The sequence below is a fragment of the Symphodus melops genome (assembly GCF_947650265.1).
Source record: "Symphodus melops genome assembly, chromosome: 4".
Classification (NCBI taxonomy): Eukaryota; Metazoa; Chordata; class Actinopteri; order Labriformes; family Labridae; genus Symphodus; species Symphodus melops.
In genome coordinates, this window is record NC_136694.1 from 15,416,635 (window position 1) to 15,437,932 (window position 21,298).

The following is a 21,298-nucleotide window of genomic DNA, read 5'->3' on the forward strand; positions in this document are numbered from 1 at the left end:
TCCTTCATTCAGCTGATAGTTCTTTCAAGCTGGCTTTGTGCGCCCCTCCACCTCCCCATCACCGCCATCTTCAGGAGCAGAGGCAACTCCCATCAATCTTTCCCCATCCGGGCTCATCAAATCATCAGTCCTCCACCACCAGGGTCTGGACTCCATGGGGGGATCTATCCTAATGACGAGCAGGGCTTCATCACAAAAATCGCATCTTCACCCCATAGAGTCCAAGCGCCAAAACATTCTGTCAATCTCATTCTGTCAATCACTTTTTCATTGTAATAAATTCATTCTTAATATCACTTGTCTCTCCTGATTGAAATGCCCTTTGCTGAACGCACTCCAACTTCTCTTTTTGCCCTGTGCTGCACCTAGCGAGAGGAACATGTCCAAACATTGATCTAATTAAAGCAAAGTATATCAGCAGTAGGTCATCCACTGACACACTTGAGCAAACTTGTACTCTTAACAGCTAGAGGTGCTTCAATGCTCTCTCCAACATATGCTTGACTGGAGAGAGAGTGAATGCCAGTAGAGAAGGGTGATCCAATGCCAAGCACACAGATTTGAAAGCTACACATCAGGAGAATCTTGAGACTGCATTGCCAATTTTAAACATTAAGTGTTAGTTACATATTTCTCAGTTAAGCAAAATGGCACATGTTTGAGTCAAACAGAGAGAACATTTGGAGTCCAGCAGTGGACAGAAAAACAGCATTATTTCTTGGTGGTGCCTGTCAAATGCTTTAAAAAAGTGATAGTTTTGTTCATATGGGCTAAATATTAATTATTCAGTTTAAAAGCATTGTCATGTTTGTTGGATGAATAAAGCTCAGATAGTTATGTAAGCTGCTATGGTTTATCAGCATGTCATTAAAACATAGATCTTGGCACTTTACGCTTTTCGAAATTTAGCTGCTTTTCTCTTCAGTATTGTCTTTTGAATTTGAGACGGGCAGATAAGCCATCGCTAAAAGAATATCTCATCACCTTTGACACAAAATGCATACAGTACATCAATTATGTCCCATTGGACTGAAAAACTCCTCTATTGCTCTTTAATTCATTTTTCCCTTATTTTAGCAGGGAGAACACACTAAGACCGGCCCCTTTTCCAGGGTTGCCCTGCAGCAATATAATAAAAGATAGATAAGATGCTAAATTAGTACTGTTATCTACTTCAGTAAACTTACATTTCGGACAAACTTTCAGTTATGACATTATATAGTTTAATATGATAAAATGTAAATTAATGACATCATAAAGACAGGCTTAGAATCAAGCTCTTTATTTGTTTTCAGTTAGAAACCATCAATCTTGATGAAATGACATCTGTCAGAAGACTTCATCAACTGTAACTCAGTAAGCAAATGTCAGCTCAATGACTGCTGAAAATGTTTTTTTTTTTTTTGTTTTTTTTTTTTACAAATGAACCATTTCCTGGTTGTGCACTTGATAGCTAATAAGTCTGAAGTAATGCTCTTCCTACTGTACAGTATAGGCAATGAGTGAGCATATCTGGGAGGTGGTGATCAATTAAGGCAACATGAATTATTGTTAAGTCTACGAGCCAATCAGGATTGAAGGTCTCTTCAGACACAACAGAGAAACTATTTGCATTTGGTGCATTTTGCAGGTGTTAAGACAAGAACCTTTAAGTGTTTTTAAATCAAAAGAAATGCAATAATTTAACCCCTGTCATAATTTTGCGGAAATAACGTCATCATGGTGCAGATTTGTAAAAAGTAAAAATTCATGCTTTTTCAGGTCTGTCTTTAAGGGGACTACAGCAAAATTAAAATGCATGTTTTTGTATGGAAATCTGATGGATTATTTCTGATCAAGACTTCCCAGGAAGTCACGGACAGCTAAACAATTCCCAGAATTGCAGCCCCCTCCCTAAATATGTGACTTGCCATTGACTTTTTATTTTGATTTTGTTGCACATCAAATTATTCTTAGCACAATGTTATTTGAGCCTTAAAATTCATCCTAGTACCTGCTTACGAGTACCAACAAGTTTGGCTTGGCTTTGTCAATTTGTTTAAAAATAAAGCTGACCTTATATCTACTGAGAAAAGTGTTGATAGTAAAACCACAAGAAGGTCAGTTTAGATGAGAGAGGCTAATTGTATCTGAGACCTTGTCCACATGTAGCAAGGTTTTTGTAAAAACGAATATCCTGCCCCCTCCGTCTAGAAAAAAAACTACGTACACACGACCTCGTTTTTAGAAAAAACTTCATCCACACGTAACCGCAGAAGTGCGTTTTTAAGCACATTCATACTGTTTCCGAATGTAAACAAAGATAAACATATTTTATCACAGGCAGTGACGTTTTGAAATGCAAAACCCCGGTTAAACAGAGAATTCGCAAATCTTCACTTTGGTCAGAGGTTTTTAAAAGCTTTGTTTTTATGCCGTAAATCTCTGTTTTCGTGTGGATAAGAGGCCAAAACGTAGAAAAATATGTTTGTTTTGTGAGATACCCGGCTACGTGTGGACGGGGCCTGAGTCTGCTGGCATTCCAGCAAAGATCAGTACTGAAGCATTTCCTGAGCACAGAGACACAGAAATAATGTTATAGTAGAAAGAATGGTGTGGAAAAACAATGCACAAAGTTAAATTGATGTTGATTCCTGTTGGTTAAATGTTCAGACACTCAGGGCTCTATAAGCCTATCATTAGTACACAGTTTGTAATTTGGAGAGATTCTGATGAGAGCCATTAAGGCAGTCGATGGAATGTAAATCTAAAATCAATTAAGGAAGTGGATGTCAATGGAGCCAACATTACTGCCCATGAAAGGTTTGTATGTGCAAATATTCCTTCAGAATGTGTGTAATGATAAAGAAATAATGTCTATTAATGGAAATAAGTGTAGAAGTAAGAGGATATAACAGCAGCTGTAGGGATCATGAAGTTAAAAACAGGGTGAGGTTGCTCCTACCTGTCATAGTCTCCATTGCAGAGCGCTCGTACTGGGATAGTGAAAGGCTGCCAGACTGGATTTAATGTGTTCTTCACCACCTCTGTTTTATGGCAGATAGTAAACCTAGAGGAGGAGGGGAAGGGGTAAGTCAGAGAAAGGTATGTACAAAAGAAAAAGGAATTATTTGCTAATTACTCAAAGCTTCAAGCAACATAAGAGATGGATGTATAAAGATAGTGTCAAATCCCACATTGGCATGAGAGATGCTTTGAATAGGAGTGTGTCAGTATTTGTACATTGGCAGCTATATTGCATCAAAGTCCAGAGAGAATAATTTAATATTTCAGTCTTGATTTAAACTCTCTCCCCATGACCACAACTGTGACATTGATATGCAAATTGCTCTGATATCTGAAATGTGTCACTGTGCTGAGCCACATAAATTTCACTCAAATATATCCCCAATATCCTCTAAAAAAGCAAAAGTGTTTTATCACATTTTCCATGTTTTTTTTTCACCACAAGCCTTGGATTACTTGTGCTCCACTAAATGCCTCAAGGCTTTTTCAAGTGCAGTGAATCTTTTAGCCACACAGGCCTCTAATTTGTATCCCCCTCTGGCACCCACAACAGATAGTCCTTGCAAATCTGTGGGGATCCATTTCCCACCCAGTTATGTATGTAAGAAAAAATACTGAGAAAAGCTGAAGAAGAGCCTAATGAAGCACTTGCGAAAGCTTCTCCAGCTACATGGGGCTGAAAGTGCCGCAACTGCTCATCCCTGCGGGAGGATCAAGAGCACTCTGAGAGAAAAGCACAAGGAGATGTGGTAGTGTTTGTGCTTCTGTATGTGAATTAACTCCAAAACCAAATGCTTTTTTATTGTTGAAAATGTAGATGTTTCTTTTCTAGCTTTTATTCTTTTTTTCTTTACATGTTTTTCGTTAATTGCCTCTTTCCGTATGCTCCCTTGGAGTAATTTTTGTAAGGCAGAGTCATGGGAGTTTTGGGTTTGTGAACAGGATAATGTTACTGTGTGCAGCTGTTTAAAGTTGTATGCAGTAGTAACCACTGCAGCTCACCTCCTATACACTTATCCTTCTCTCCAACATTGTATCTACTCTAACGTTAGTTCTGTTAGGTTCCTTTTCTTTCCCAGATGATTTCCTAAGAATTACCTATTATGCTACTGAATAATTTCTCTCTGATCTCAAAAATTATTTCCAGGCTCTCATGGGGACTAATTTATATATTTTTTTTAAAGGCAACCTAATGTGTGACAGTGTTTTTTGCAATGGGCTTTAATAACACAATATGTGAACTCTCTTATTATGATACATGTTTGTCTTCAGATACTTCATTGTACTGAATCCACCCAACCCCCAAAGCAGTAGGAAAATGATCACATGATAACACAAAGTTCATTGTGTAGTGAGAAGATATGCTAAATATGAGTATTTTGTGGTTTCTCAATTTCTTTTTAATGGTGTGAATATATTCTTGGCATCAGCTTCGTATTAAAACATTGATTTGAAATTGTTGTCTTGTGGCGGTTGCACAAACCTTCCCCCAAAACAGCAGACCACTTGCAGTACAAGCACTTGGAGCTCCCTTTTCAAAAGCTCAAAATGACTAAATAAAGCACTCACGTTCCATCTTCGTTGCTTCTGTAGAAGACCATGAAAGGGTCTGACTTTCCAAAGAAGTCCTTCTTGTCCAGCTTGTTGGCACAGAACTGCATGGTGGCACTGTCCTGCAGAGATGCACAGACAGAATTTAGAGGTTTATTATAAAAGGTAGAAGGTTTATCCTAAGATTTTCATGAACAAAAAGCATCTTTGGTCCTCTGCTTTGTTTTTAACACAATCATTTTAAGACAGTGGATGAAACAACTGTCTACGTCTGTGTATTTACTCTTCTTCCATGTGGAATATGTGAATATCTGATCATTTGGACAACACAGACATTAACAAAACAAAACATTAAAAACTATAAACACATACAAGTACTGCTGCAATAACACTATTAGACCAGGGAGGCCATTAAGAGCTTAACTCACAGATATATGCAAGTTGGAAAAAATCTTTGCCAATTTGCTTCTCTTATATTATCACAATGCTTGAGCAAATGTATTTTATTTACTGAGGACATTGCAAAACAGATTTGATAGGCTGGGTTTTATATCGCTTTTAAAACATTCACCATTCTTTTTGCATGATGAGCCTCAACTATTAGACCAGCTGTACTTGTTATAAGGTAGAGTTTTACATGTGTGGGACTTAGTGCCATCAGGAAGCATAAAGACCCAGCCATATGGCTCATAAAAAAATGGGATTAAAAAGTTATGTAGCGTTGAGTCACAGTGGGAAGGTAGTAACCTCCTTTATTACTGCACAGAATTAGGAGGCTTCAAACAGAGAGAGCACAATTAGCTTCAGGTGGTATTCATGTCCTAAAGTTGAACTTCCACATAATTGCTTGAAAATTGAGGGAAATTATTGTATTAAATGTATCAGATGACAGAAATGATATGCACATGTGTTGGTGTAGAAAGATGTCATATTCAACATCTTAGTCTGTGTTGTGTGATGTTCACCTACTTACATTCTCTCTTTGAATGTTTGGTTGTCAGCCAAACATCCACTGGTGGCCTAGTGGTGTGTGTGAATGTTTGTTTACACACACACCACTTTTTTTCCCCTAACGACAGTTCACCTGCAGTCTTGTGGCCTGTATTGTGCGCTCCTTTCAAAGTAAGGTCATCATGCTAACCTGTGCAGATAAATGTTAAGACACCTTAAAGTCAGGGTAGGTAATTTCCGCCAGATACACTTTTCAGGTTTTTGGTTGAAATTGACTTTTTAGAGACATGCTTTGCCTGTTGTTTAAGCCAAGAAACATGCAGATGTACTGATTGCTGTACATCTTCATGCAGTTATTTACTGTAAGTCCATATTTGAAACATTGCTTAAGCTTATGTTTTGGAAATTATCTACAATGATAGAATTTGTGTTTCAGAAGTTATTAAAATGATAATTTCCTCAAATAGTGAAAAAAAAAACAATCTTAGCAATGACTTCGACCTTATTTATTTGGCATTTATTGTTTGTTTTTTTTCATCATAATTCCTCAGTATACTTTGTTAAAGTGATGTTCATTAGAGCTCACTGTTTTTATCAGAGCTGAGCCTTGCAGGATTATCGCTTGTAAAATTCTACACCTAATTAAAATTGAATAACAAACAAAGATTTGTATTTTGCACTACACTTTAATTAAAAAGTTTAAAAACTGCTGTGTACATAGTTCAGAAAACCTTGATCGAATGGCAAATGTAACAAATTTAAGAGTAGTACGACTGATAAGTATTGAACTTTGTGGAAGAGAAGAAGAAAGAAAAACGTTGTTTAAGCAAAACTATAAATATCTCGATCGAGCCTGTGAACCATTTTTTAACACTAATGTGTCTCTTTTTTAGATTAAAGTGAAACCTCAGAGTTCAAATCAAGCAAAGACAGCAGGATACAGTCGATGACATTGTCCAATATGATGAATATATTCAACTTGCTGTACTTTCATTAGCTTTGCAGGAAACACTATTCAGCACAGTGGTGCTAAATGAACTGTATCTGAAAGTGACAGAGGGCAGTGAAATCAAAAGAAACAAAACCAAAGAGATGCTGGGAGATAAATCCTCACTCACTTTATTTAAGTTACATCCTCTCTATCTTTAAAACAAATAAGCCTGATAGTTCATTTTGTCCACCAGTTATCTATCATGAATTGTTGCATTCCACACAGCCCACACATAAATCCCTCTCCTGCTGTTGGGGATTGTACTACTTGTTTACCATATCTCACTTCCTCGTGTGTGTCGGAGCCAGACTCATCTGAGTTGTAGCTGATCTCTAACACACACTGGGTTTATTACAATATGTTCAGATGCTATAACAGTAGACTGCTGTTACTGTCAGAGCCTGCGGCCTTGCAGCCATGGTGCCGCTAATGATCACTTAATAGTTTTTTAATGTTGCAGACTGCACCTTGTGCCTGGCTGTGTGCCCAGTGGCAAATCAGCTGAAAAGTGTGTGTGAGGGTCCAAGGGTAGCAGTGTGTCACGTCACAGTGTTTCTGTACACATAAGCAGATGCCCATTTAAATTCCTGTATGCATCCCACCCGTGTCCTCTCTGTGTTTTTATCACCCACAGCCAGGCACCGTGCAGTAACACATTTCCTTCTGACACACTCAGGAACAGATCCACTCCATTCCAGCAGAGAGAGGAACTTTATCTGTGCTTCACCCTCAGCCCGAGGACACAAACACACCACGTCTGCCATTTGGCACAACCCACCTACACACAAGAAAGACTCACTCTGTTTCATTCTCCTTTAATCCTCTGGGACTCTGGTCTGACTGACGTACATGCCGCTGAAAGTTTGTCTTCTGAACATGCGAAGAAATATTTGCTGCAGCATCAGATTTCATTTCAAGTCTCATGCTTCTATCCCTAGATACTGTTAGTGTGCCTGTGTGTGTGTGCGTGTGTATTTCAACAAGTACTTCACTTGAACAAGTACACTGCTGACTGTGACATGGTACTTTGTAAACACATGAAAGCAGTGTTCAAGCTTGCCCCTCTGGATTGCTGCATGCATCAATTTTTAAAACTCTGAAGACACTTATAGTGAAGATGTTTCCCCCCCCCATAAAAGGGTTAAGAAACACCATTCGGACAAACTATCCACAAATGTTGAATCACTACTAGACACTAATCACTACTTTTTTTTTAAGTGAAATGGATCCATCAGTGCAATGCATCATACTTAATGCAGCCACGTTGAGTCTTACTCAAGAAAGGTTTTCTGTAGATCCTTTTTAATTATAAAGAGAAAAATATAAAACTGCAACCATCAACCAGCACTGTCATTCTGCTGGCTTTATTCATGTAACAGAACAGAGATTTGTAACATAAAACACACGGTTTCACTGGTTGGTTATCAGGATCTAAAATGATACTTGTCCATGTTACTCTCAAAGATGATGGCATGTTTTTGATGGTTATTGTCAGACTTTGGCAGCTTTAGTGCTCTTGAGATAGCAGAGTGTGGAAGGACACAAAAGGAAATCTCTAAGCTAACAGGCACATAAAAGCGTTTATGGTGATGGAATGTGTTGGGGGTATTAAATATGCATCTGCTGCCTCCTCATTAAGGCTCTGTGGCACGAACACACACTCTCGCAAAAGGTCTGTGATCAACAGTCATTTGCTAATATGGAGAGAATCAGGGTATCAATATTTAAAGAGGGGGGCGAGGCTGGATAGAGACACATTCACACCCTCAGGGGAGTAATGAAGGAGTGTTTGTGACAGGGACGATGAGTTGTGTTTGTGTGTGTGTGTGTGTGTGTGTGTGTGTGTGTGTGTGCAAGGGTTACAGGAATTAAAGAGATGGGTAGTAGACAAGAAGGGAAGGTCTAAAAGTATAAATATACTTTCATGATATCGTTCTTGTAAGATAATATAATGATGTCACTTTTTTTGTTACATGTGAGGCTCTGTAAAGAAGGGATTTCTTGCCAGAACGAAATTCCTTTTTCTTGCTCTATTTGAAGCCGAAGGAAGTGGAATCTGTGATTTATGTTGTTGTTTTGTTTTACATCTTTTTTTTTATTTTTTTTAGAAAAATGTATGTGCTATGTACGTGAGTTGAATAAATCAATAAAAAAATTTTCACCCCTCTCATGGCATCCTCTATCCTCTCCACTTACCCTAACCCTTTTCCTACTTTTTTAAATATTTCATTCATACCACTTGATGTCTCCATCTGTGTGCCCTACAGATGGAGGCAGGATCCACTGAAAATTGCTGTTTTCTTGATAATTCACAAAAAAATCCAAACAGACCCTCAGAGAAAGAAAAGCTGACATCCTACCTAAACAACCCCACTGTGTAATGACAATGTGTACTACAACTCCAAATCCATACAAATATGGCAATTTAAACGTATTTCAATAAAATGTACTTTCTTGTTCAACATCAGTAGCTGAAGTTTAGAGGCATGCAGACATAGCAGAAACAATTGTGCAGAGACTGCAGTCTTATTTTAAGACATAACTTTCTCTTTTTATAAAGGAAAAATCTGAGTTATTTTATTAGTAATTATACAAAGCCAACACAAATTTTTTTTACTGATATTTAAAAGATAATAATTTTCGTTACGACTGTCAGAGAAATTAGATACAGTAAAAGAATTATATGCATTGATAAATTGACATAAAATGTCACTTCTTGTTTTTTTTGTTTTTTTTAAATGGTAATAAAATAGTATTGTGAACCTGGTCTCATAATTGACATCAACATTGGCTGTGAGTGGTCAGATGATTCTTTTTACTTGTATAAGCCACCCCCTTGTGATGGTTCTTTTATCTGGAAGTAAGAGTGAATATGGATGCTTCAGGCTAAATTACACTGTTCTCTCTCTCTCTCGCCCTATCTCTTGCTCACTCTCTCTGCACTTCTCACATACCTTGTTCAACATCTTGTAAAAATTAAAGAATAAAAGAACCAGCCTGAGATATCTTTGCCGGAGAGAGTCTTGAACTGGAATGCTGTCAGTACTTGAGGGTGTAATAAAGAAAAAATAACTTAAGCTGCCGTCACTATTCTTACTAGGGTTGCAAAATCCCAGGAACTGTCAATGGGAAGTAACAGGAATTAATGGGAATTTATGGGTATAAACTAGGAATTTACAAAACTGAAGGTTGGCCTTTAACGGGGAATTTCAAATATAGTTGAAGAAAATGTATTTTAGCATAATCTTGATTAAAAAAAACAGATTTCATGCAAGTACACTTAAATATATATGCTATTCCTCAATCACATGCACCGAACACACTGCTTACTTCAGGACTACTGAGGCCACGCCCCCTACATGCACTGTGCACTCCTCCATCTCATGCACAGATGATTTCTAGAACCCTGGACTTCGATTTGAGCCCAGAGCACAAGAATATTGAAGCCACACGTTTCAACCTGTGGACTACATAAATGGAAGTTTTGAGGATATTATGGGATAATATGTGTAAATCTGTTGAAATGTTTATTTAATTGTATTATTTTGAATAAATGTCTGCTTATGGGAAAAAAAGTTTATATTTATACATAATACAGTTTAATAAAATTACCCTCAATTTCCAGTTGATTCCCATTGATTTCCATGGAAATGTTCCGATTTGGAATATTTCCAAAATTCCCAAGATTAACTTTCCATGGAAAGTTTCCGGAAATGTATGGGAAACTTTCCACCACTAATTTTTACTACGTTTCATTTAAGAAGTAACAAGATAATGATGACATTAGGAAAAGTGTAATCTGCCTACTTTGTATTTTCTAGGAGAAAACAACATTAACAACCAAAAATACATTAAAATTAAATCTTTTTCAAATGAATTATGCAAGGCATGTACTTAGCTTCTTTTCAAAGTAGCTGAGTAGTTGAAAGAAGTATAAAGTAGAAATCTGTATTGGAGACAATGTTGCTAGGTTTAGATAGAGTGGGCTGTGTTTTCCAGAACGCCATGTTGTAGGATTAAATGTCAGTGACCTTTATTTTGAAGAATGCCTCATTTTGAAAACAACCCCCACCTTTTTTTTTTGTTTCCACCGAGCCTTAGTAAACCCTTACCGAATACTTGCTTTGGATATGTTGATTGCATTTCAAGTGGGACTTAATCACATTTATGTAACGTCAGATTATGTAGTCATGGTGTTCAGATATAGCAGCAGAAAGTTTTAATGAGTAGCAAACCAAGTTGCAGGAGAGTTTCAATAAACTAAAATTGATGACTTCACTGCATGCCTCATGAATCTGGTCACATGGGAGGACAATTGTTTCCTAAGCACCAGTTCTGTTCCCAAACCTCTCAGGCTGTTTTGTCCATATGCTTTCGATTTATCAGAGACAAACTGTTATGAAAGTAAGTTCATCTAAATAATTAGAAATATTTTTCTTCTGCCCTGTGTCTTGTTGTTGAATCGGTCATGTGCATAAAGTTGCATTAAGTGTGTCAGTGCCATAAAATATGGTACATTTGATGCATTTGAAATAAACACATGGATACTTGTGCCAGAATGAAAGTATAAGCACTCAGTAAAGACCACTCTCAACCCAATTATGTCCCATGCCCTACTGAAAAGTTACTTTAGTTACCACAGCCAGACCTGAATCAAATACACACATTAGATTATACCAAAGCTTGATCCAAATGCAACATGACTTAGTCAACGATCTGAAAGACATTTCACCTCTTCTCTGAAAGGATACTTCACTTCTTTAAGATCTTTCACTGAGTGTAGTTGCCTTTTCAGCTTAGATTTACCATGACCTTTATGACTCAGAACCTACAATGACATATTATTTTGTTGTACTTTTATAACAATAATAACAATACTACTACTAATAATAGTTTTAGCACCTAACTCCCATAAAACTTCCATGTTTTTAGTTTTACATAAAATACATTTAAAAGATATAATATAACGTCAAATCATTGAAATGTTGAACATCCTTCTTCCTGCACCTTATCTCATCTTCCCTTTTCCCATTTTCAAGCCTCGTGTACTTTAGGCAGACCGCTGTTCTTCATGAGTCTGAATTTGAGATGAGATTTCAAGGACGTTTTTTTTATTGCTACTGTAACTTTGCTAAATGTTTCTAAGTGATGGATTAACATTGGGTCTAAAATAACAATGAGTAATGTATTTTAACCTGCTTTTTGTAAAGTGTCTCGAGAAAACATTTGTTATGAATAGGCACTAAACAAATATTGAGTGATTGATTAAATATTAGAAGTGCATTTTAGTAGATTGTGTTAACCCTTGGAAAGAGCAGGGCAAGCCTTCCCCCCCGGGATTTCAGTTACTTTCAAGGCTACACTTAACCTCAATCTTTTAAAGCAGCCCAAAGTAAAAGACCAAATAACCAACTTTCCAAATGGTTGATTACTTTAAAAAAACAGACACTCTAGGCAAGTTTCTAAAATGCATACTTGCTTTCTACCATATAGCTTATTCATTTCGTACATCTACTTTTTTGTTTTAACCTTAGTTTATGAATTCTTGCTGCTCTTCCTTTCGTCAGTATCTTAATGATGTTCAATTCCTGAACTTTAACAAAACTTGAAATGGTATCCAAGCAATAAAAACACATCTCCAGATGTTCTTCTACCTTTGAAGAAAACACTCAGATAACTCAGTTATCTAAGTGAATTTGTTGTCTTAAGACTTTGAGGGGTAGAAGGTAAGAATTGTTCAAGTTCGAGACATTTTAATCTGATTTTTAAATTATTTAGATGCTTTGGGTCTTTTCGCAAAAATGGAGAAACACAAACTACTCAGCACACTATTAGAAACTGTCTGTACTACAAACAAGTGTATCAGAACATAATGTTGCTCCAACTCAGTTTGTACAAGTGCACAATGAATGAGCTAGCTGCACAATCATTCCCAATGAGAGAGACAGTAACTTTCTCAGTGAGACTGACCTATGGTGGGAGGATAGATAGATGGATAGACAGATGGATAGATGTACTTCATTGATCCCAAGCTGGGAGAGTGAGGCAGCAGGATATCAAACACACAATGTTACTAACAGAACAATATAATATGGAATACAAATTAAAAAAGTACTAAAAGTGTACAAAATATAATTGCTAAGAATAAGGTTGGGAAACTAGGGCTGAAAGTATCGACAAAAAACTTCCATTGCAAGTCTTAAAAAGACTATTTTTATTTGTGCAGGGTGTTACTGCTAATACACTCACGCAAACAGTGCTCTCTTCTCTCGAGACTATCCTAGATAGAAACTGATGAATAATGTCAGTTCATGACTTTTTAATGGGTTTTAACCTTCTGCGACCCGCCATACCCACAGCATGTCCATCATTACAAATTCATAATGTGCTAGCAAGTGTTTTGCTCAATCTAATCCTTTAATTTAAATTCTTGTCGAGATAGCAGAGGTGTCAGATACAATTACATAGAAACACAGTAACTTTGTTTCCCAATCTGTTGGAGATGTGAATATTTTCCTCAGTGTGAGGGTCATTTAGCTTCATCAAAGCTTTGGAACGAAAGGAAATAAAGAAAGGGCCTCATTTTTATATATACGTTTCAGTATCACTTTAAAGCTATTTAGGAATCTATTCCCAGCTTGACAAGAAGCTGTTTACACCAACATATAGAAACTGTTCACGCACCTTTTTTACACTTCCAGCAGAGAAGTCGCAACATTAGCATTCACTTTGAGTTTCTTTTTTGTCCACTCTCAGAAAGCAAAGAGAATATTAACGACCCTTTTGTTCTAGTGAGAGAGGGGAAGTTCTTGTGCTAGCTTCCACTACTTTCTCTTACTGATTGATAACTTCTTGGTTTGGTCTTTTGGTGCTAAGCAGGAATTTTTAGTGCTTTGTTTGCAGTGCGTTCACTGCAATCAAAACAGTGGGACCAGGCTAATCTCATAAGAGGCATCATAAACTTTTTCTACAGAAGTAATACCCTTTAAACGACCTAGATTGACAAAAGATTTATGAGATCTATTGTAAAAGATATTGATTAGACCAGCTTTAGCTAACAAAAACAACAGCTTGTGTTTTCATACTTCTCTGTTTGCACTGTTTGTGTTTTCCAGCCAGTACTAGATCTGTTAATGTGATTTTGTTAATATGTTAATAAGTATCAGGACAAGGAGTTTATCAGTACTTTAAAAAAAAGTTAGTTTAAATGTTCACGGGTCAGTTTGCATATATGTGTATATCCTTCTAAGTGTTTTGTGTGCATATGTTTGTGTATCCAACAGGCCCCATGGGACAACAAGGTCAGGCAGGGCTGCGTTTTAATTAACCAACACTTGGTCTCACCCCATCATCGGCCGATCTGTTGTTCTCGCTGAGAGCTGCGACACGCAGGGTGTGAAATAATATTCTATCGATTCACCTCAGTGTGTTTGTCTCTGATTCATGTCTCTGTTCTAAACACACAGACGTTCAAATCAGTGTTTTACTCCATCTTATCACTGTTCATTTGTTCTTTCATTTTCATTGAGCCATATTTTTCTCATTTACTATACCTCTCTGTCTTTTTCTCTCCCTTTGTCTTGCTCTGATGCACTCTCTTTCGTTTCAATATCCTCCTCTGATCTTCATGCTGGGAGCTCAGTGAAGCGTCCACAGCTTTTCACCACAGTGTCAGCTGTGGGGATGGTCCACACTCACCCCATTATGTTCCTGGGCTATTTCATTAGGCAAGGGGATGCTCCACAGAGGGAAAGTACCAGTTTTTGTGTGTGCGTGCGTGTGGTGTGCATGCAGCAGAACAATTCTGTGTGCATGTGCATGATTATAGGTGGATGGGTAGTAGTGATCTTTAAGCACTTTATTTAAGAATCAATCCCACAAACACAGAGAGGCTGAAAGTGCGTACCAACATACTGTGCTGTACACAGTGTCATCTATAAGTGATCTTCTTTTCTGGACAGCACTTCCTCCTAAACGCTCTGTCAATACAGTCTGAATTAAAGTAATAGCAGATGTTTCAGCTAAAATAAAATTAATAGGGGACACATCAACGTGACATGGAGACTCTCAGAGTGTGAAAGAGACACACTTTTAAAGTCTAATTACACTACTTAAGTCATTAATTACGCCTGAACACAACGCTCCAAAAGATTAAGCCGCCTGGAAAAGCTCTTTGCTTTGAATCAGTTATTAAAAGAACTTTGAATTTCCCATTTCTCAATTGATTTTTTGCTAAACTAATTTGGCAAGCAAGGTACAGTCAAGCTGAGATCTGTCTTTCCAGTTCTGTGAGAGCTTCATGTTTAAATGATACTTTCAAAGTCACTTTACATTCAACAAATGTCAAAAATGACAGTTACTGAAACACATGAGGCAATGACAGATTTAACAACTGTACATAAAAGGCCGGGACATAACAATTGTCAATTTTTGTTGGGATTTCAAACCTTGATAACCTTGGTAACTCTGAACAGTGAGCACATAGGTTGACAAGGAATTTGACGTGCCCATTCATCAAAAGTAATCTAACGTTAATAAAAAGTAATCCGACTGGGTCAAAGCTTGAAAACAGTTTGTTTGAAAGAAGACATTTTCATTAACTCAGAGATGATCACGTGATCTTATCCTTTTTTTTAGGCGTGCATGCACATGGTTCTAAAGCCGTGGACATGATATACTGATACAGTGTCTTTAATGTCCTTTATCTATCTAATAGTGCAAATTTAAAAAAACCAAAAAAAAAACCTGTTCAGTCCAATTAGCCTATATCTGTGAGGAATTTTTACCTGATGAATGTAAAACATTACAATTAAATGTGATTTTTATTTAGTTATTTCATTGTGTTGATTATATTGTCATACATTTCAATGTTTAATATTATCAACATTATTGCAAATCAGCAATAAATGCACGCAATTGTAAAAAAGTAAAGTTTGCAAATGGACAAAATAAGGATTAAAAGACAAAAAATGTCAAAATATCAGCTTTATCAGCTTTTTTCAAATGGTCTGATTCTTTCTAAAAGTGGGCGTAATGCTAGTCAAGAGGAAGTTCTCCACGTATGCTTCTGTACACCTACACTTCATTCTCCTCTGTGAGCATCAATACAGCTCAATCTACTTTATGAACTGAGCCTGTGTAAGCAGGCTTTGCTGACAGATGTTTGCCAGCTAATGTGTGTTTGTCAGTGAAGATTATTATGGCTTACTCACTCGACAATTGCTCAGCTCCTCAGCAGACAGGATGATAGTGCCGCACTTCTTCCCTGGGATCCCTCTGTGGAGCAAAGAGACAAAGCAATAAGAGCTCTGCAGAGATTAAAGGAAGCAAATCTCCTTTTTGTCAGATCCTGGATGTTAAGTAATCAATAAATGCCTGTGAATTAGCCCTCCCATTGTCATTATCCACAATAACCACAAACTGATTCCCAAAGTATTTCAAGAACGTTTGTTTTTTTAATTGATCTAATCAGAAGAAGAGAATGTTTATTTTAACATTTAAGATTAATGAGTTACCTTTGCACTGCCTAAGAAGCCCCTGAGTAATTTAACTAATTCTGCCTTTATTGTAAACTGCTATATATTTTTCTTATTAATTACAGCTGATAATTCTGTTTAAAGAGTGACTATTTGACCCTCATAATGTTATTGTATTTTTAGTTGATCTCATTTCTTATTTCAATTCATACTGAACAGAATATACATTCTGTATTCTGAGTTGAATTTTTCTTGTGTCCAGTCAAAATCCACCCCACCTACCATTTAGGACTAATTAACTTTTAAATGTTTCCTCTGGGGACTGTGAAGGTTTATGGTGATCATTCTGTAAGCTTGTTAATTGCCTCATTCATCACCTGCATGTCAAAGTACAAGGAATGTCCCTTAATAGTGTAAAATGTTGTACGAAGGGTGACACTGGTTGTGGAGGATTGCAGGAGGCTTTCTTTATCTGTCCACAGAAGAATGCAAATTAAGACTTAAACATCTGTCGATGTTTTTATTGTCTGTACAGTTATTCTTTACCGAATGCAGAACTAATGTATATTATGTGTCCTCTAAACAGCCAATTAGGATACTTATTATCAATTTGTAGATCAGAAATGAAATGTTCACTCAAGAAACTCTTTAATAAACGGACATCAATTACTTTTGTTCTTCTTTATCTGTTTTTTACTTGTTTTTCTCAGAATCAAGCCTTTAGCATGTTTTTGGTTTTTGTTTTTTTTTAAAAAAGCTTTCTGTATTTACCTCAGGTTATTAAATGGTTAAACAACAGTCCGCTTATTTGCAAAAATTATGCATAGGTTCATTTTCATAGTTAACAAAAAATTGGAAAATAGTCAAAGCTGTTAAAAGAAGAAAGAAAAAAAACACTGTACTGAACATTTTCTATTTCATGAATATCTTTCAGCCCTCGCTAACATGAAAAAGAAAAATAACAAAATATGCCATCTAAATTAGGCCTCAGGCCAAAATCTCCTAATTTTTTGATTGAGCTCAGGGGCTGCAAAAACACGCCTCAAATGGCCCGCACTTTGGACACCCCTGGCATAAGTGTATATAATCTGTAATTTTTTCTATTTAAATCCTTATTTCTAGCAAAATGTGGTATTTTTCTGACAATTTCAGTATATGTTTCTTTCAACAAAATCTTCACAAGACTCAAGGATTTGACTGGACTTGGGTATTGCACAAGAAATACTGAGTTCCAAAGGCTGGATAAAGTGATATCCAGCTGTGCATGTAAGTGCTTCCTTCTCTTTGTTCAAATGTGTGTGTCTGTCAGAAGAGGTAGTCGCAGACCTTTGATCCAAACAGTGAAAGGCTCCCGTTGATCTTTAGGTGAGGAAACCATCCTGTTCACATGGGTAAGTGATGCAAGAAACTGTGAAGGTGTTTTCATCCCAAAACCTGACACACTTGCAGACATACAGCCACTGGCTCGAACTACCACTTTAAAAAGACATATGACCCTACATTCTTATCCTCTCATTCACATCCTGTAACTGAATCAATTTCCTCATGGGTCTTTCCGAGAAATAGCCTGTAATTTTAAGGTCGCTAAAAGGTGAAAAATAAAGACCCAGAAGAGTATAGGGTAGCATAATTGAACCCTTGCTGTTCAGGCTTTCAACTAGAACCCCTGTGCAATTTTGGTTTGAAAAAAAAAAAAAAAACACTACACAGTCTACAGTATAAGTAGAAATTGTTTGTGTTGTTACTTACACTTGATATAAAGAAAAACATACTGTACATTCATGTGATCCAAATGCAGGTGGTAACTTTAAGAATGCCTGTGCAAATCTTCCAAAAATAAATATAAATATACATCTCCACATGTTTCTTTGTGACCATTTTGATTTGATTTTCCATTCCCTGTTGTCTAGTTTAAAGACAACGTACTCTAGTCTTAATCATATTGTCTCACATGTAAAAACGACAAACTTAGCTTTGATAGGCTTGCAGCAAATATAGCTATTATGTACATGCAACAGAGAGTGTGCTGTCAAATAGATAAGTGTGGGCGTGACATAGCACTTTCTATGAAGCCAAAGGTTGCTTTAAGATTCTGTGGTGTGTACGACAATATTCACACACAGGCTCTCTGTCCACAAGGCCCACATTTGCACATTACCTAATGAATGTGGGCAAATGAGTGAGGACCTCTTTTGTGTGATTTGATAACAATATTTCCTTTATGTGTCTTGATTGACCTATACTTAAGGTGGACAACTTGTGATCAGACATCAGCAATGTGCCACTTGCTGGCACTGTGTTCTGTAGCCTGGATGTGAACAAGTGGATGAATGACATTCAGCGGGAGCAGCGTAGTTTTACAGTATTATTATCAAGTTATGTAGTGGATTAGATGTTAGATTAGATTAAACTGGCATATAACCACTTGACTGGAGCAATGCTTAACCAACACGGGTTTGTTGTCATGTACCTTCCAGATGAACCAAAGGCTGGCAATGCTAAAAAACAAAACAAAAAAATACAACAGGACAGCCACACTTAACAATATTTGTCTTTCTGTATCCTTTCTTTAAAAACTTGTAGTATTATTCATAACTGTGTTGCTGGATGGCTCACAAAAAACAGACACATCAGACTTGACCCATTTCGTTGCTAGGCATGCCAAATCCAAACTTACAAATATAAACCTCCTGAGGGCCCGAGGCACACAGTGCCCCCTGATATTACAGAAAACCTGAAACACTAATCTAATAAATGTGTTGGGCTAGCAGTGAGTCTTATTCTTTGAACTGCACCTGGGCAAATTAGAATTCTTTTTTTGCAATAACTTAGGATGGCTGAAAAGAAATATATTCTTTCTGTCTCTTAGAAGAGTCAAAGCTTTGGTGCATGCATAATACAACCTATCTATCAACACAATGCTTCAAAGACTCACAGGATGCACACAGGTCTTTTGATCTGTTGATATTAACATATACTGACAGACTGAAGTATACTGGCAGGGAGCAAAGAGGAGCATTGAGAGACAGAGATAAGTTATTGGACATATAAAGTATATAAGGGATACAGACGCACATAAAAACAGTAGTCATATGAATTCTTGTTAAACTTTTAGGCCCTGTCTCCACCTTGAGTTTTTCTCTCTCAGCGCTAGCATCTTTTTTCTGTTGTTTTTAATAGGTAGAGAGCATTTTCAGCAGAAAGCGGATGAAAAGCGCAGTGCCCAGCATCGTTTTAACAAGCGCTCTGCCGTTCTTGTGTGGCTGCTCCGAGCACTCAAGTTAAAAATCTTTCAACTTTTCAAAAAGGCACTACTTAAGTCACCAGCGCTTTTTTCAACAAACCAATCACAAGGTTTAAAGGCCGGTACTCATCACCTTGGCAACCAAAAACAATGGCGGAGAGGTTGGTCTTGGCCGTTTCAGTTTCATATTTATTAAATTTTTTGTCAGCCTGAAATATGACAGGAACCGGGCTTCATCCAGTAACAATTCCTGGACAAGGCAGTGATATTCCCCGTATTGCTGTATCCTATAGTGGGTAGTTTGTGTTGTACCCACAGCCTCCTCGCTCCGTGTCTTATCGGAGCCGTGATAGAAGGACCGCCAAAGCTCATCATTGAGATGATGTAACAGGGCAGGAATATTCTGATTAATGCTCATAGTAAAGGGAACAAACGGTCTCAAATATATTACAAATATGCAGTAAAAAGTAACAGAACCATGTCCTTCATACAGCGGCCGTTGTCAACAAACTGTTGTCATGGAGACAGAGCTGACGTGCTGCGCTTTTTCTCTCGGCACACATAAGGCTCATGCGAGCGCTTCTGGGCGCACAGCCAGCACTTTTCTGCCCGGAAAAAAACCACTAGGTGGACAAGGGGCCTTAAGAAAACTAACAACGATTTTGCCATGTCATCATTTATGCTTTTCCACTACGCACATCAATGCAGATTGATGTGTGTCAATATGGCTGAAAATATTCTGATATCAATTTTTAAAGAAACTCTCTGGTACGGTTCTGGTGCAGTTCACAATGAAGCAAATAGGTGCCAGTAGAAGCCAAACTGTATGCTGCAGCGCATGTTTCAAATAAAATAAAAAACTGAGTATGAATGAGTTACTCTATCCACCTTCAGCATAACTGAAAACTAACACATGGGAAAATCTGAGATTTTTGCAAACACCATGGAGTTGGGAGACTCAAGTAATGCAAAACAAGCTTTAACCCAGAAGTAGCCAGAGGTTTCTACGAAAATTTACCTATGGGATTTTCCTTTGGATTTTGGATCATTGCAGAAAATAAGCTCTTTGTCAAACACATGTTTCTGATGCGTAGCTGTTTTGTTCAGCAGGATAATCTTTCCAGATGAACAGCATTTATAGCATTTGTAGCGTTAATGGAGGTTAGAGAAGTAAAAATTTCTCCCATTTACCTAATTTCCCCCATTAGGGATCAAAAAAGTTTATCCTTTATATGCTAACGCTATGCTTTCAGCAAACTACACCGTGGTCAGTTGATTTTGAAATCATCACCATTATGCTTCATTGATCTAATAAGCGGTTTTGACAAGCTAGCAAAACCATAGCTTAATGACTTGTTTATTAAGCTAATATTTACAAGAGCACTGGAAAAAAATTACGAGAGGCTGTAAGGAGGATTAGTCAGAGAGTTCCTGGTGTGATGACTTTTCATGTCCCTGACAACCACTGTAGTCTCAGTTAGCTACATATTAGCAACCGCCGTTTCAAGTGTCTGTAAAAACTAACCCAAATTCACAAGTGGGGTTCTTAGCTAACATAGTTTACCTCGTCTAACAAAACGTTAACATCTCTTAAACTTGTGTTAACCACAGACCTTATTTCAGGCGTCTAACCACAAACCCATTCAAAATCCCCATTGACTTTTAGAGTTAGGAACCCATGGTGCTAAAAAGCTAACTCACTTCAAGGGATCATTCCTTTGCCAGTCTATACGTAACTTCTCAGTTTTGGTGCACTTTTGCGCCAACAGCAGGTTTAACTGGAACTGCACTGTCATAAAATGGTTACGTCTCCCCTGGGTTGAGACAACGTGCATTTGTTGACAAGCAGAGAATGAGTAAGCCGGCAAATACGCTGTGAGAAAATGAAGAACCATGTTGACTGAAAAGATACAGTAATAAACATACCAACGATGCTAAATGTGAGATAAAGATGACACCGGTAATGATGCAGCCTAACATTACGACTCTATCTTAAATACCTGTTTTCCCTTGCTTTCCTTATTTTTGAGCCATTTAAAGTTGAGTTTGTATGTTGAGTTTTCTAAAGTTGTTTGTGTT

The 21,298-nt window shown here is 37.3% G+C and overlaps 1 protein-coding gene across 3 annotated transcripts in view; it reads right to left on the bottom strand.

Moving 5' to 3' along the window:
* LOC306822038 (copine-8-like) overlaps window positions 1–21,298 on the bottom strand; it is a 113,376-nt gene that overhangs the window by 28,982 nt on the left and 63,096 nt on the right. For all 3 annotated transcript variants that reach the window (XM_079340753.1, XM_079340752.1, XM_079340754.1), the window contains 3 exons: window positions 15,712–15,775; window positions 4,576–4,679; window positions 2,945–3,049 (listed from right to left, as the gene is read on the bottom strand). In XM_079340753.1, coding sequence (XP_079196879.1) covers window positions 2,945–3,049; window positions 4,576–4,679; window positions 15,712–15,775 — 273 coding nt within the window. The remainder of the gene's footprint in view (window positions 1–2,944; window positions 3,050–4,575; window positions 4,680–15,711; window positions 15,776–21,298) is intronic.